The sequence below is a fragment of the Triturus cristatus genome, chromosome 4_2 (genome assembly GCF_964204655.1).
Source record: "Triturus cristatus chromosome 4_2, aTriCri1.1, whole genome shotgun sequence".
NCBI lineage: Eukaryota > Metazoa > Chordata > Amphibia > Caudata > Salamandridae > Triturus > Triturus cristatus.
This window is the reverse complement of record NC_140586.1, coordinates 823,681,186-823,695,606: the sequence shown is the minus strand read 5'-3', so window position 1 is coordinate 823,695,606 and position 14,421 is coordinate 823,681,186. Positions and strand designations below refer to the sequence as shown.

The window sequence follows — 14,421 nt, the reverse complement described above, 5'->3', positions numbered from 1 at the left end:
TGAGCTCCCACTTGAATCAAGTATGTTTAGCTGCACAGGAGGGACCTACACACCTGAACCCCTCCCCCCCCCTGAGAAAAACACACCCACACACCTCTCCTCCATTATGGTGGAAGCGCATCGCCCCACTTGCTGTTAGCGCAGCAGGCCCACATTAATAAAATGGTTATAAATACCATTATATTGTGTGTTGCAGGCAGGGAGCGAGGCTGATTATTGCAATTGTACTATTACTTCAGCCCCTGCCAGTGCGCATGTCAGATTGGCCGGCTGTCTAGAGCTGGCCAATGTGACACGCGATCTTCAGAGCCTGCAATCCCAGGGCTGAGAAACAGTCAAAAGATTGCAGGGGCAGGCCAGCATGCCTCTAAATGAGTGCAGCTCCAGGATTGGTTGGTTTCACTTTGCACAAGGAAGGAAGTCCTTCCCGTTCTGCCCCTAGTCACCGCCGAGGAGAGAGCCAGGAGAAGAGAGACCGCAACCAGACCCTGTGTGCCAGCAAATGCAACACATACATAGTGAGTTTTCCGAGCATTGGGCCTCACCACATTTTAATGTTGCCGGTCGCTACTGCACACACACACACACACACACACACTTTAGGTGGAGAGCAGCTCTTTTGCTAGGAAAAACAAACTTTGGAGGTGAGCAGATTTGGAGTGTCGGTGGTGTTGTACGGTGCTCCATAATACGAAGCTTCTCTCCACCCAAAACATCTTGGGAACTACCCGGGGTTTCTGAAGAACACAACAGATGACCGCAGCTTGCAGAAGGTGAGGCCGGGGGCATGCCTTTCAACCAGGGCACAAGTCCTAAAAAAAGAAGTGGGGGGACGCTGTCACCGGAAGTGACGAGAAGTGGGGGGACGCTGTCACCGGAAGTGACGTCACAACAGGAATCTCATGGGTATTCATATGCCTTTAGATGAAAGGTGGTCTGCACCCTACCTCGCGGAGGCTGCGTTTAATCCCCCCGCAGTGGGAGTGTCTCTCAGATGTCAGGCCCAATACTTCTTCGTGTAGCTTCTCGTTCGAGCTCTGCAGTATGTCAGGAGATCTTGCCGTTTGTGGAACGGCTTCTTTGGTGACAGAGTTTGCTTTCACGACTGGCGAAAAGAAATCGTCCGGCATTACATTGTTGGGCATGTTTGTGCTGTTCTTGGCAACGGGCCCCGCAATGATGCCAAAGAGTTAAGTCCAGCTTTTGGGCAGGGGGTACGGCATCCACCCGTTAAAACCTGGTAAAATAAGTGGGGGGACGCCGTCCACCCGCGTGGTACCCCGACTCGAGCCCTGCTTTCAACACCCAACAGAAAGGATTCAACTCTTTCCTCTCCCTTCTAAGTCCACACCTGGAGGATGAAACGTCAGTCAGCCCTGCAGTGTAACTCCAGCCCACGCCTCTGGAGATGAGTGCTACCCACACACCATTGAGCAGCAGGTTGTAGGTGCCTTCAGGGAGCGTCCCTGGTTGGGTATTTGTGGGGTTTCAGAGAAGGCGTCATAGCACCCTGATGAAGCGCTCTAAAAGGCTTGTTTCGTTATCCACATGTTGAGAGCAGGAGCCTTTTACCGATGCACAGCAGATGAATTCACCAAAACAAGAACAAAAAAGAACAAAAACATACCAACGTCATAGTGCAAATATGTATACATTCTTCCTGAGTTTAGGGAATCCCTTTCTTACATATTACAGTTCTTTGGGACTCATTGTATCCTCTGGAACCAGATTTTTGATTGGTGGGATGTTGTCTTGATAGACACACAGAAGCACACAAACGATAGATAGATACGTGAATATAAAGTTTTCTGAACAGCATTTATTTTACAACTTCATACAAAAAAGGCAGTTCCGCTAGTACCTGACACATTAACCCTTTGGTAGAGCCATGGGAATAATTCATGTAGTGATTTACAAAAAAAAGATTACAAAAATGGCAAAGTAACACTTCACACATGGAAACTGGCAATAAAAGATGATGGGCAGTTTTGAATCGGCTGAGTGTCCAAAAATAAAAAATATATGCTTGTTTTTATCCATTTCCGCATGCATACACGCACGCCCCCCTCTTTATATAAAAAAAAACTGCAGATAAAAAAGTACACGTTCGAAGAAATCTTCTTCACAAACTTTCACTCAAGTGACGTGCAAGACGTAACATCAACATTTAACTTGAGGGCCGGGGGCAGAGGGGCCCCAGGAACTCCATTTCATTTACAAGCTCTTTACAATTTTAAATAATATATTGTCGCCACGAACGATTTAATTAATTGACATGTGCCTCTTAAATACTGTCTTTTTGTGCCTTTATAGATATCTTTGTACACGTGTTTATTATTTAAAACATTCTTAACAGTAAGAAAATATTACAAATCTTCATAAATATAATCCTCAGTCGTTTTTTTCGTGATATATTTAGAGAACATTTCTAGCTCTGTACATCCGATGAGATCGGCCCTTTCCCAGTCCCTTAAGAGTCTTTTTTATTTAATTCTGTACATGTTCACGTGCCCCGGTTCTGTACATGTGCACGCGCCCCGGTTCTGTACATGTGCACGCGCCCTGGTTCTGTACATGTGCACGCGCCCTTGTTCTGTACATGTTCGTGCGCCCCGGCTTGGCTCACATGTGCCTCTTCATGTGCAGGGCCAGGTGGTCAGACCGAGAAAAGGCCCGCTCGCAGAGATGGCACTGGAAGGGCCGGTGGCCAGTGTGTTTGCGGTAATGGCGAGTGAGTTCGTCGGAGCGGGCGAATTTCCAGCCGCAGCCTTCCCAGTTGCAGTGGTAGGGCTTCTCGCCTGCGATGAGAGAAAAAGGAGGTCTGGGGTTACTTTCAATGTACATGACAAGATACACAGAAAAGAATACTGCGCAGACACATCAAACGGAAAAGGTTAGAACCTCACAACAGACTGAAGAAAGCCACTGGAGGAACACGGATACCTAAAGGAAGGGACACTTAGAAAGCGGCATCGTTTGAAAATGGCCCGCCATCTTGAAACATGCCCAGTCCCGCCGTGGCCCTCCTTAAATGTCGGCTCGCCCCCTCTGGGGCGAGCCTCAGGACAGTTATGGTAGACTTTTTTATATAGCGTTTCGCATGTGCCCTAAGCACATCTCACAGCTCAGAGTGGGATAAGAAAAGGTGGAACTAGGGTAGGAGAGATCACCACAGGAAAAGAGGCATGAAGGGGAGCCCGGTCATTCTGGGGTACTCTTTACAGTGGCTACTTTCTCAGAATAGAAAGGATGCCCTAGATTATTGTCAAAGAGGCAATTTAAGGATTCAGACTTATTGGCTACTCCTAACTAAACAACGATATGTATGGCATGTGATGTCTGAGAATAGTGCGAGGACATAAACCTCAAGCTGCTATGTTCTAAAAAAGTGTGTTGTCGTACTAATGTTAAAAAACACAGCCTGCGCTGCTAAGTGGCCTACGTCATGTCCGACACCTTGAGCCTCTCCTAACTCTCTTTAATCCTAAAACCCTTTGCATTGGCATTATAAGTGTGGGCCTCCAGATCCCAGAGTGCTGTGTGCTGAAAAGCAGGAGCATCTGAAGGTGACACCTGTCTTGCAGCCACCTGGCAGCCATGTTTGTCCCCTGCACGCATCTGGTGTGCGCCCTCCCGGGCTCACACTGCTTCTGGTGGTGAGGTGGTGAGTACACACCAGGTTTCTGGGGGTGGGGGGGGGGGGGGTTGCGGGCAGGAGGTGTGCGCCCTCCCGGGCTCACACTGCTTCTGGTGGTGAGATAGTTTCTGCTAGAGGGGTGTTGCCCTGAGGACACGTGGTGTGCCCCTTCTACTTTCCCTGGCACACACTGCTTCTGGTGGTGAGATGGTGAGCGGATGGTGAGTGCACACCAGGTTTCTGCTAGAGGGGGGGGGGGGGGAGCTGCGGTCAGGTGGTGTATCCCCTCCCATGCTCACACTGCTTCTAGTGGTCAGATGAGGGGTGCACACCAGGTTTCTGCTGGAGGGGGGGGGGGAGGGGGTAGCACAGCGGGCATGCGGAGTACTCCCTCCACCCTCCCGGTAACAATGCTTCTTGTGGTCAGATGAGGGGTGCACACCAGGTTTCTGCTGGGGGGGGGGGGTGGAGGGGGAGAGGTTGCACTGTGGGCACGTGAAGTGCTCCCTCCCAAGCTCACACAGCTTCTGTTGGTGAGATGACGAAGCACACACAAGGTTTCTGCTAGAGGAAGGCTGCGTTGGAGACAGTCCATAATAGCTGCCTGCTGCAAGAGGTAATCCTGCAGTGTGTCCCTGCACTAACATGCAATTAAGGGTGACTCGCAGTGGGCACTGTATCATTAAGTGCTTCTAACTAGGTTAGCACATCTCCCGGGGCGATGACGCAAGCGGCGAGCTGTCCTTACCTGTGTGGGTACGCATGTGGGCCTTCAGGTGCGAGCTCTTGGTGTAGGTCTTGCCACATCCGGGATACTCGCAGTTGTGGGTAGCCGTCCGCTTGCGGGCCCAGGACCGGCGCCCCCTCTTGGGTTTGCAGTCCTCCGGGGCACTCATGGCAGGGAAGTAGTCCAGCATGGGCGAGGAGGGCGGGGTGAGCATCATACCGTGGATGCCCTGGTGGTGGACTTTCAGGGGGTCCCGGTACATACTGAACTGTCCGTGAAACTGGGCCGCGTGCTGGCCTGTGTAGTGGGGAGGGTAGGGGGCGGCCATCTGGTAGTGCTGGGGCACGGGCATGTGGGGGTGGCAGTGTATCTCGCTCATAACATGGCAGTCAGTAGGCACCATATCCTCGGTGGGTGTGGTGGGGCCACTTCGGTGAAGGGCGAACGGGTGGCCCGGGTGGAGCTGTCCGTGCATGTGGATCAAGCCAGGTTTCTGGTCCACCATGCACTCTGAAGTGGGTGATGGGGCGAGGCCCAGCATGCAGGACTGCTCGGGGTGCTCCTTCTTGATCTTGTGGGCCCCCAGATGTTGAAGGTGCTCCATGGACATGGGCCGCGGGCCTGGGTGGCCCATGGTGCCCACGCCCCTGAGCTCTGTGTACTCTCGCCGTTGCATGGTGGTCTTCAGGCTGTAGTCTGGTGGCATGTCTAGGTTGGGCATGTCTGGGGTCAGGAGCTCTGCCACATAGCTGTGGTGGGGGCTTCCTGCAAAGCTGCTGGCCCCATACTTGGGCGTAGGGTAGGAGGACCCGTCGCTGTCATAGGTGGTGCTGCAGCTCTCTGGCGTCTCAGGCAACGGGTAGGTACCACCATGTGAAGCATTGCCCCCATTTTGGGCAGCTGTGGTGTGGGCCAAAATAAAATCCAAGTCCACAAACTTGCCCAAGTCGTCGTCCTCCTTCTTGATGGCTGAACCTTCCATCATTGAACACCTGGGGTCACTTCTGAGGGACTGTTCCATGGCCATCTCCTGGTGTAAGAGAGAAGAGAGGGAGATCAGAGACGGCATTCACCCAAACAATAGAAGAGCATTCACTGAGCACTGAAAAAACATCAAGAACTACAGTCAAAGGGAGCAGGCCAGACAAACAGAGGAACATGCACTGAACCTTATGAGAACCACCAGTACCTGCACCGAAAGGCAACAGATCCCTCAAAGAGAACATTCAATGAACTTTACAAAACCATCATAACCAACAATCAAAGGGAGCAGACCAGGCAAACAGGAGAACATGCACTGAACCTAATGAGAACCATCAGTACCTGCAATGAAAGGCAGCAGATCAATCAAAGAGAAAAACATTCACTGAACCTTACACAACCATCACAATCAATAATCAAAGGGAGCAGAACTCTCAAAAGGGAGAACATTCAGGGAACCATATGAGACCACCAGTACCTACAATGAAAGACAGCATACCACTCAAAGAGAAAAACATTCACTGAACCTTGCACAGCCATCACAAGCAATAATTAAAGGGAGCAGAACTCTCAAACAGGAGACAAGTCCATGCATCTTATGAGCCCATCAATGCCTGCAATTAAAGGGAGCAGACCACCCAAACAGCAGAACAACATTCACTGAACCGTATCAGACCAGCAAGGTCTACAATCACATGAAGCAGACCACGCAAACTGGGGAACATGCACAAAACCTTGCAAAAATAACCAACAAATCAAACTATGTACACTACCCAAACAGAAGAACATGTGCTGAACCATAGGAGACCAATGATGCCTGCAATAAACAGGAGCAGACCACTCAAACAGGGGAACATGAACCAAGACTAGCAAAAATAACCAACAAATCAAACTATGTACACTACCCAAACAGAAGAACATGTGCTGAACCATAGGAGACCAATGATGCATGCAATAAAAAGGGGCAGACCACTCAAACGGGAACATGCACCAAGCCTTGCAAAAATAACCAACAAATCAAACTATGTACACTACCCAAACAGAAGAACATGTGCTGAACCATAGGAGACCAATGATGCCTGCAATAAACAGGAGCAGACCACTCAAACAGGGGTACATGAACCACGCCTAGCAAAAATAACCAACAAATCAAACTATGTACACTACCCAAACAGAAGAACATGTGCTGAACCATAGGAGACCAATGATGCCTCCAATAAACAGGAGCAGACCACTCAAACAGGGGAACATGAACCAAGACTAGCAAAAATAACCAACAAATCAAACTATGTACACTACCCAAACAGAAGAACATGTGCTGAACCATAGGAGACCAATGATGCATGCAATAAAAAGGGGCAGACCACTCAAACAGGGGAACATGAACCAAGACTAGCAAAAATAACCAACAAATCAAACTATGTACACTACCCAAACAGAAGAACATGTGCTGAACCATAGGAGACCAATGATGCCTCCAATAAACAGGAGCAGACCACTCAAACAGGGGAACATGAACCAAGACTAGCAAAAATAACCAACAAATCAAACTATGTACACTACCCAAACAGAAGAACATGTGCTGAACCATAGGAGACCAATGATGCATGCAATAAAAAGGGGCAGACCACTCAAACTGGGGAACATGAACCAAGCCTTGCAAAAATAACCAACAAATCAAACTATGTACACTACCCAAACAGAAAAACATGTGCTGAACCATAGGAGACTAATGATGCCTCCAATAAACAGGAGCAGACCACTCAAACAGGGGAACATGAACCAAGCCTTGCAAAACCATCATAATCGACATATCAAACTATGGGGACCACTCAAACAGGAGAACATGTGCTAAGTCTAGCAAAACCATCATAGTCAACAACCTGTGCAAAACCTTGGTAAATCACCATAAAAGCGAATGGGCCACTGAAATAAGATCAACATTCACCAATCTGTGCAACACCTCTGTTCACAACCTTGGTAAATCACTATGAGTAACACACCACCCAGAAATGACTTTCACTGAGCTTTCTTTGAGAGACCCACATCCTATCAGTGAATGGAGCAGACCATCTTAATAATGGGAAGGTTGTCACCAGGCTGTGAGTAGCTGCAGCCACCTATCACCACAGGCAGCACACCCTCAAACAAGAGAAAACATGAACCGAACCCTTCAGGTGCATGACAATCTGAGAGTAGACGGAGCTCATCTCTCAAAAAAGAGAGTTTAGCCAGACTGTAAAAATGGCATAATATTAAAATAGAGAAAGAAGTCGCCAAGAGCACGGTGACATTCACTGACCAGTAAAAAATCAGCAACAGCCCAACAGTGTAGGGAGCAGAGCAGCCGAAGGTGAGAACATTAACGGGGCTAGCTAACATCGCCATCATTCACCACCAGAGGGAACAGACCACCCAAACTAGAGCTGAGTTCAAGAAAGGGAGAACAGCCAAAGATGGACCTTTCGCCACCAGAAGGAACAGACCACAAAACTAGTGCCCAACGTTCAAGAAAATGCAAAACAGCCAAAGAGGGACTATTCACCACCAGAAGAAACCGACCACAAAACTAGCGCCCAACGTTCAAGAAAATGCAAAACAGCCAAAGAGGGACCATTCACCACCAGAAGAAACCGACCACAAAACTAGCGCCCAACGTTCAACAAAATGCAAAATAGCCAAAGAAAGACCATTCACCACCAGAAGGAACAGACCACTAAACTAGCGCCCAATGTTAAAGAAGATGCAAAACAGCCAAAGAGGGACCATTCACCACCAGAAGAAACAGACCACAAAACTAGCGCCCAACGTTCAACAAAATGCAAAATAGCCAAAGAAAGACCATTCACCACCAGAAGGAACAGACCACTAAACTAGCGCCCAATGTTAAAGAAGATGCAAAACAGCCAAAGAGGGACCATTCACCACCAGAAGAAACAGACCACAAAACTAGCGCCCAACGTTCAACAAAATGCAAAATAGCCAAAGAAAGACCATTCACCACCAGAAGGATCAGACCACAAAACTAGCGCCCAACGTTCAAGAAACAGCCAAACAGAGAACACTCACCCCCAGAAGGAACAGACACTTACGAGCGTTAGCATGCGTGGCCAGTTATACTACTCCGTGCAACTTTCAAGATTTGCAGTTATTGACGCAATATGACCGGGATGCGTATTCCCTGACCTTACTTTTGGTCATTTTACTTGTTCGACATGTAAGATCGCCCTGACCTTAGTCTCTTACATGGTGTGGACCATACATGATATATGTACTGATTGTTCTGGACCTTTTTCACCAGTTTACAAGAACTATGGGGCATATCAACAAGGGCTTTATCTCTGCTTTTTTGGCTTTAAAAGCCAAAAAAGCAGAGATAAAACTAGCGCCCTATCAACAACAGGGTGCTAACACGCAAATTTGCATGTTAGCACCCTTTTACTCTACGCTTCCCCTTGCATCTCTAATGAGATGCAAAGGGGGCGTTCCAGAGTAAAATAATAGGAGAAATGTCGCTAAGCGACATTTCTCCTATTATCAAGAATGTCGCTAACCCTGTTAGAGACAAAAAAAGCAGCGCTAACCGCGGTTAACGCTGCTTTTTTACGTCTGCTAATTTTCAGACTTAGCCATGATATCCTATGGAAGGAGGATATCATGGCTAAGTTTGCCTGTCCCTATCAACAAGGTAACGTGTGATTAACGCTGGGTTTCCAGCGATAATCTCACGTTAGCCTGTTAGCGTGTAGATTTTTATCGCTATTGAGATAAGCGCTGCTAATAGCACGCTATCTCAGCGATAAAAATTCACGCTAGCCGGCGATAATTATCCTCACGCTAAGAGCGCTGAGCGATAATTATCGCCGGTTGTTGTTGATATGCCCCTATATCATTAGTATACGCTTGATTGTTAGCCTTGAGAAAGTCTTTGGTACTGACCAGTGCTGGCGAAACACGTGTGGGCTGTGTTCTATCTGCAATATTGATTTCTTAAGGAAATAAAAAGAACGTGTTCTACCGACATCTCGTGGACCGTTCATCAAACCTTGCTGGGCTTTGGATTGCCATCCATGACTTCATAAGCTGTGAAATTACTTCTTTGACTTTAAATGACTAGTGGTCCATATTACTCTGTACATATACTATGGGTGTGCTGTATTAGCTTTTGTTTCTAAAATTCGCACAACTAACTAGTGCCCAACCTTCAAGAAAAGGAAAACAGCCAAACAGAGAACAAAACTAGCGACCGACGTTCAAGAAAAGGCAAAAACAGACAAACAGTCCAAAACCGCCATGGTAAGCAGCCACAGCAAACTGCAGAACTCGTAGAAGCACTTCACAAAACACAAAGGTCTCCCCCAGAAACTGACTTCCTACCACGACGTTTCCCGACCTGAGCAGACCACGTAAAACTTCGCGAGCAGCCCCAGAAAAAGAGTAATAAACATGAGGCTTCACCCATCAGCGACGACCTTTTAAAATCCAGCGAGCAACACCAGAGACAGACCTAATAAACTCAACGCGCTCGGTGGTCAGAGCAGAACTTCAGAAGGACCGGGCGAGCACCAGGAACAGACCACAGGAAATAGAGACAATTCACTGATCCCTGAATATAATTTAACAAACTCAGACACTGCAGCCAGACGCCGGCCCAGTAAACACCCAAGCTTCACTGACCAGAGGCGTCCACACATTCGCGCGCTTTCAAGGACTACACCGAGTGCCCAGTGACTGACTACCAGCAGTCAAGTGAAGGGCGCAGACCACTCGAACTGGAGCACACTCACTGGACCTCATGAGACCATCAATGTGTGGAAGGAGAGACTTGGGTTCTCGTCCTGGCGCACGCGCTTTCACAAATTGTGTGACGTGTGCAAATCACTTTATCTTTTGGTGCCCAGGTCTTTATCGCGGTAACGCTAATAATATTCATCATAACCTTCGATTGGAAAATAACAGAACATATAAAGATATTTTAACAAACTCACAAGACCTTTATAAGAATACTATCAAAACTAACCAGAAAAAATACACAACTGTCACCCTTCCGGGAAGCCCGCTAGACCTCCGCAATGCGCTCTGGCGGTTAAATGGCCGTGGAAACCTGAGAGCCACGTCCTAATCTCGGCTTCACCGCTCAACCAAATTGCGTGCTCCTGGGCAAACGCACTATTTCTTCGAGTCCTATGTGTGACACGGTCGCGAGGGGCTGCAGGGTGGTATTTTCTGAGATCTGCCCTACGGAGCGAAGGCCACCGATGGATCCCGCGAGTGGAGGGGGCTAAGTGGGACACGTTCCGGCCCCAGCTCTTGAGAGGGTTCATTTGTAGCCAAACATTGACTCGGGCGGATTATCCCCGACGGAACCAGTAAAACAGGTTGTTGTAAAGACAAACAGCGCAACAGACACACGGATCTGCGCACACAGCCGGCTCCGCTCGGGGAGCGTCCTCTCGGGGCTTTTCATGTGCTCACCGGCAGCCTGTTGCAGGCACCGAACCCTCCGAGCTGTACCCGGCGTGCGCTGCCCAGACCGAGAAAACGTTAGGCAGGGAAAGGGCTACCTAGATGTGCACAGAGGCAGGTGCATCTGAGTGCATATACATTACATCGATGCATGCCGTATGCATGCATGCTATGCAGCCTCAAACGCTTATTCACAGTTTCCTTGTAGCGCCTAAAATATAAGCAGTGCGTGCCCACACGCCAGCGCTCGCACAGATATGTTCATACATTGAGAAATGTCCTACTTGGTTCATTATACACACGCCCACATTCGGACTTGGAAATGCACATACTGACACTAGGTATATTTAACGAGCAAATACAACGACAGGTCTAATTTTCTAAAAGCAACCTCTAAAAATCGTTTCATTATAATGATGTTAAACACATTCTTTCATGTAACCCACATCTTTCCAAAACTAATTGCCCAGTCTTTCTTGCCCTCTAATCCCGAGTGACAGCCAGGCTCTATTGCCCCTCGTCCTGTAAACCCAGGCGGAAGGGCATGAGAGGGGCATTAGAGCCTGGCTGCAGCTCCTCGAACCCCGTGGGCCAGGCACTTTCAGTCTCCATTGACACACTGGCCAGCGGTGTCCGCCTCTTTCTCCCTAGGGGTGCCCGGCTTCAATGCCCCTATGCCCGGGAGCGCTTATGCCCACCTGGACGATAGCTACGGGCCTCGCTGCCCCTCTTCCCCAGAGACTCAGTTGTGCCAGACTCAGATACCCTAATCCCCAGATATGCCAGGCTCTGCCACCTCTCTGGGACCCACGGGCTCTCCTGCCCCTGGGCCTCAGTTGTGCCAGGCTCAGATGCTCTGAAGCTCCTCTGCCCAAAATGTACCAAGCATTGCTTCCCTCCTGCCTGAGAGCCACGGGCTCTGCTGCCCTCTGCTTCAAGTGAGCAAGTATCTGATGCCACTGCGCTCCAGAGGAGCCAATGTCTGTTGCCCCGCTGCACAAGATATGCCAGGCTCTTTTGCCCCCCCCCCGCCATCGGAAGCCACAGGGTTAAATGCCCCACTTTTCCCCAGGCTCCAGGCTCTGCTGCCCTTGTCCCTCAGATCTGCCAGGCTTTGCTGCCCTCCTGCTCAGGTGTACCAGGCTCTGCTCCCTCGGATATGCCAATGTCTCCTCTCTCTGATTTGAGACGTTCTGCTACCCTTCTATCTGAGACGTGCCCAACTCTGATGGCCCTCGGCCCCAGAGGTGCCAGATTCTGCTGCCCCCCACCCCTCTCCTGGGCAGTGCCAGGCGGTGCTGGCCCTGTTAGCGGTGCCAGGCTTTGCTACCCTCCTGTCAGGTGTGCCAGGCTCCGCTGCCTCTCTGCCCTAGGGGTGCCAGGCTCTGCTGCCTCTCTGCCCTAGGGGTGCCAGGCTCTTCTGTCCTTCTGCCCCAGAAGTGCCAGGTTCTGCTGCCCCTCCACCCCTCTTCTCGGAAGCGCTAGCCTCACACCCTGCGGTGCCAGGCTCTGCGGCCCCCAGTCCTTTGAGACGCCGGGCTCCGCTGCTCTCCGCGGGGCGCACTTACATTCAGCAGCTCGGCCTGCTTGACGTGCAGGGGCAGGAGGCTGGCAAAGGACGAGATGGAGGGCAAGCTGGCCTCAGTCCCGGCCGCAGTCATCCTCGGGGGCTCCGGACTCCACTGTTGAGGTCCCAGCCACCGCCTCAGACACCCACAAAACCTCCTTCCAGAACAGCAGCGCAGACTCCGCGAGCAAACTTTCTTGGACAACTTTTTTGGCTTCAACTAGTGAGGCGTGAGCAGACAGCAGGACCTGTTAATGTCTCCCCCGAGCCCTGATTGGCCAGATGATCTGTGCGTATGGAAATGCTTGGAGCAGGATTGGCTGCTAGCCCTGGGAGGCGGACTCCGCTTCATGAAAGCCCTCACCTGAATCACCTCAAGGACGGGTTCTGCCCCCTCTACGGGTAAGAAGTGTGTGTGTGTGTGGGGGGGGGGGGGCGGGGGGGCGGGGTGTCTTCTTGCAACAGAGTGTACAAGGAGGCAATAAATTCCATACAAAATAGAAAAAGGGGGAGGGGTCAAAGGTGAGGAGCGGGAGGGACTCAAACAAGTGGAAAGGTGTGAATGGTAAGAGATAGGAGGGAGTTAGTATGAAGAAAGTGACAAGGGGACAGAGATGAGAAAGAGAACCGGGAGCGGAGCTTCAAAGCGAGAAATGGAGATTGCAAGGGAAGATAGCGCGGGGGAGAAGGAGGGCGGAGAGATAAAGAGGGAGGGCGACAGGTAGAGAGGGAAAGGTGCATCCTTGCGGAGGGCAAAATACTATCTATCTATCTATCTATCTATCTATCTATCTATCTATCTATCTATCTATCTATCTATCTATCTATCTGTCTGTCTGTCTGTCTGTCTGTCTGTCTGTCTGTCTGTCTATTATCTATTTATCTATCAGTCTGTCTAATTATCTCGGTCTCGATAGATATATAGATAGGTAGATAGATAGATATTTGCAAGGAAGAGCGAAACATAAGAAAGAGACCGAGAGAGAGCTAGAGACGCACCGGGAGACAGAGCGAGAGACAGAGACAGTAAGAGTGAGTGATGTACGCCAGTACTCCCCAGAGTGACCGGGTGCTGTAATTCACTCACTCTCCTCTTGCTCTGTCCCTGTACAAAGTGCACTGTTTCACTCACCATCACTCACGCGACTGACTCTGGCTTCGCTGGTGTTTTGAGTGTCTGCCCCTCTCACTGAGTAGCGAAATGCACGTGATGTTACAGTTGGACCGGCGTGTATTATATCTCCACGGGTGTATCACACACTCATAAAAACCTACACACCGGGGCCCGCGCGCAAGCACGCACACGGACACACACCACTGTATGGATGGAGACGGTCTCACGCACACTGAAGCCCCCCCCCCACACACTCTATGACACCCCATGCCATAGGGCGCACAGCACATCTCTTGCCACTCAGTCCGCATGCCCACTGCACGCACACGGGCACACACGACTGTATAGAGAAGATCTGCGCACACTGAAGCCCCCCCCCCCCGCCCCCCAACTACCCACAATCCACGAATGACATTTGATAACTGTGGCGCACTGCACTTCTCATGTCACTCAGTCTGCACGTCCACTGCACGCACACAGACACACACACACTATGGATCACACCCCATGCCAGAGGGCGCACAGCTCTATTCATGTCACCCAGTCTGCGCGCCCACTGCACGCACACGGACACACACTCTCTACGGATGATACGCCATGACATCCCATGACAAAAGCGCGCTGCACCGGTCATGCAACAGGGCGCACTGCACTTCTCATGTCACTGAGTTCACACACCCACTGCACACACACGGATACACACACTCTACGGATGACATCCCATGCCACACGGCGCACAGCACTTCTGTCACTCAGTCTGCGCGCCCAGTGCACGCACACGGACACATGCACTCTACGGATGACATCCCATGCCACACGGCGCACAGTACTTCTGTCACTCAGTCTGCGCGCCCAGTGCACGCACACGGACACACACACTCTACGGATGACATCCCATGCAACACGGCGCACAGCACTTCTGTCACTCA

At 50.2% G+C, this 14,421-nt stretch overlaps 1 protein-coding gene across 2 annotated transcripts; it reads right to left on the bottom strand.

The window, feature by feature from the left end:
- Positions 1-1,799: 1,799 nt before the first annotated feature.
- LOC146835119 (Krueppel-like factor 4) lies at positions 1,800-13,548 on the bottom strand. Of its 2 annotated transcripts, none has more exons than XM_085602779.1 (3): positions 13,511-13,548; positions 4,386-5,394; positions 1,800-2,798 (listed from the first exon to the last, which is right to left on the bottom strand). In XM_085602779.1, the coding sequence occupies exons 1-3, from the start codon at positions 13,511-13,513 to the stop codon at positions 2,623-2,625; spliced, it is 1,188 nt and encodes a 395-aa protein (XP_085458905.1). In that variant the 5' UTR covers positions 13,514-13,548; the 3' UTR covers positions 1,800-2,622. The 2 variants fall into 2 exon arrangements, with proteins under 2 accessions (XP_085458905.1, XP_085458904.1); XM_085602778.1 differs by lacking the exon at positions 13,511-13,548 and adding an exon at positions 12,380-12,605.
- Positions 13,549-14,421: the final 873 nt, after the last annotated feature.

Bases quoted from the DNA above. Each gene is read 5' to 3' on its own strand.
- LOC146835119 (XM_085602778.1), bottom strand. From the start codon at position 12,472: ATGACTGCGGCCGGGACTGAGGCCAGCTTGCCCTCCATCTCGTCCTTT. The intron at 5,395-12,379 runs GTAAGTGCGCCC...CTCTTACACCAG, and splicing joins AGCAGGCCGAGCTGCTGAAT to GAGATGGCCATGGAACAGTC. The intron at 2,799-4,385 runs GTAAGGACAGCT...CTCTCATCGCAG, and splicing joins CCACATGCGTACCCACACAG to GCGAGAAGCCCTACCACTGC.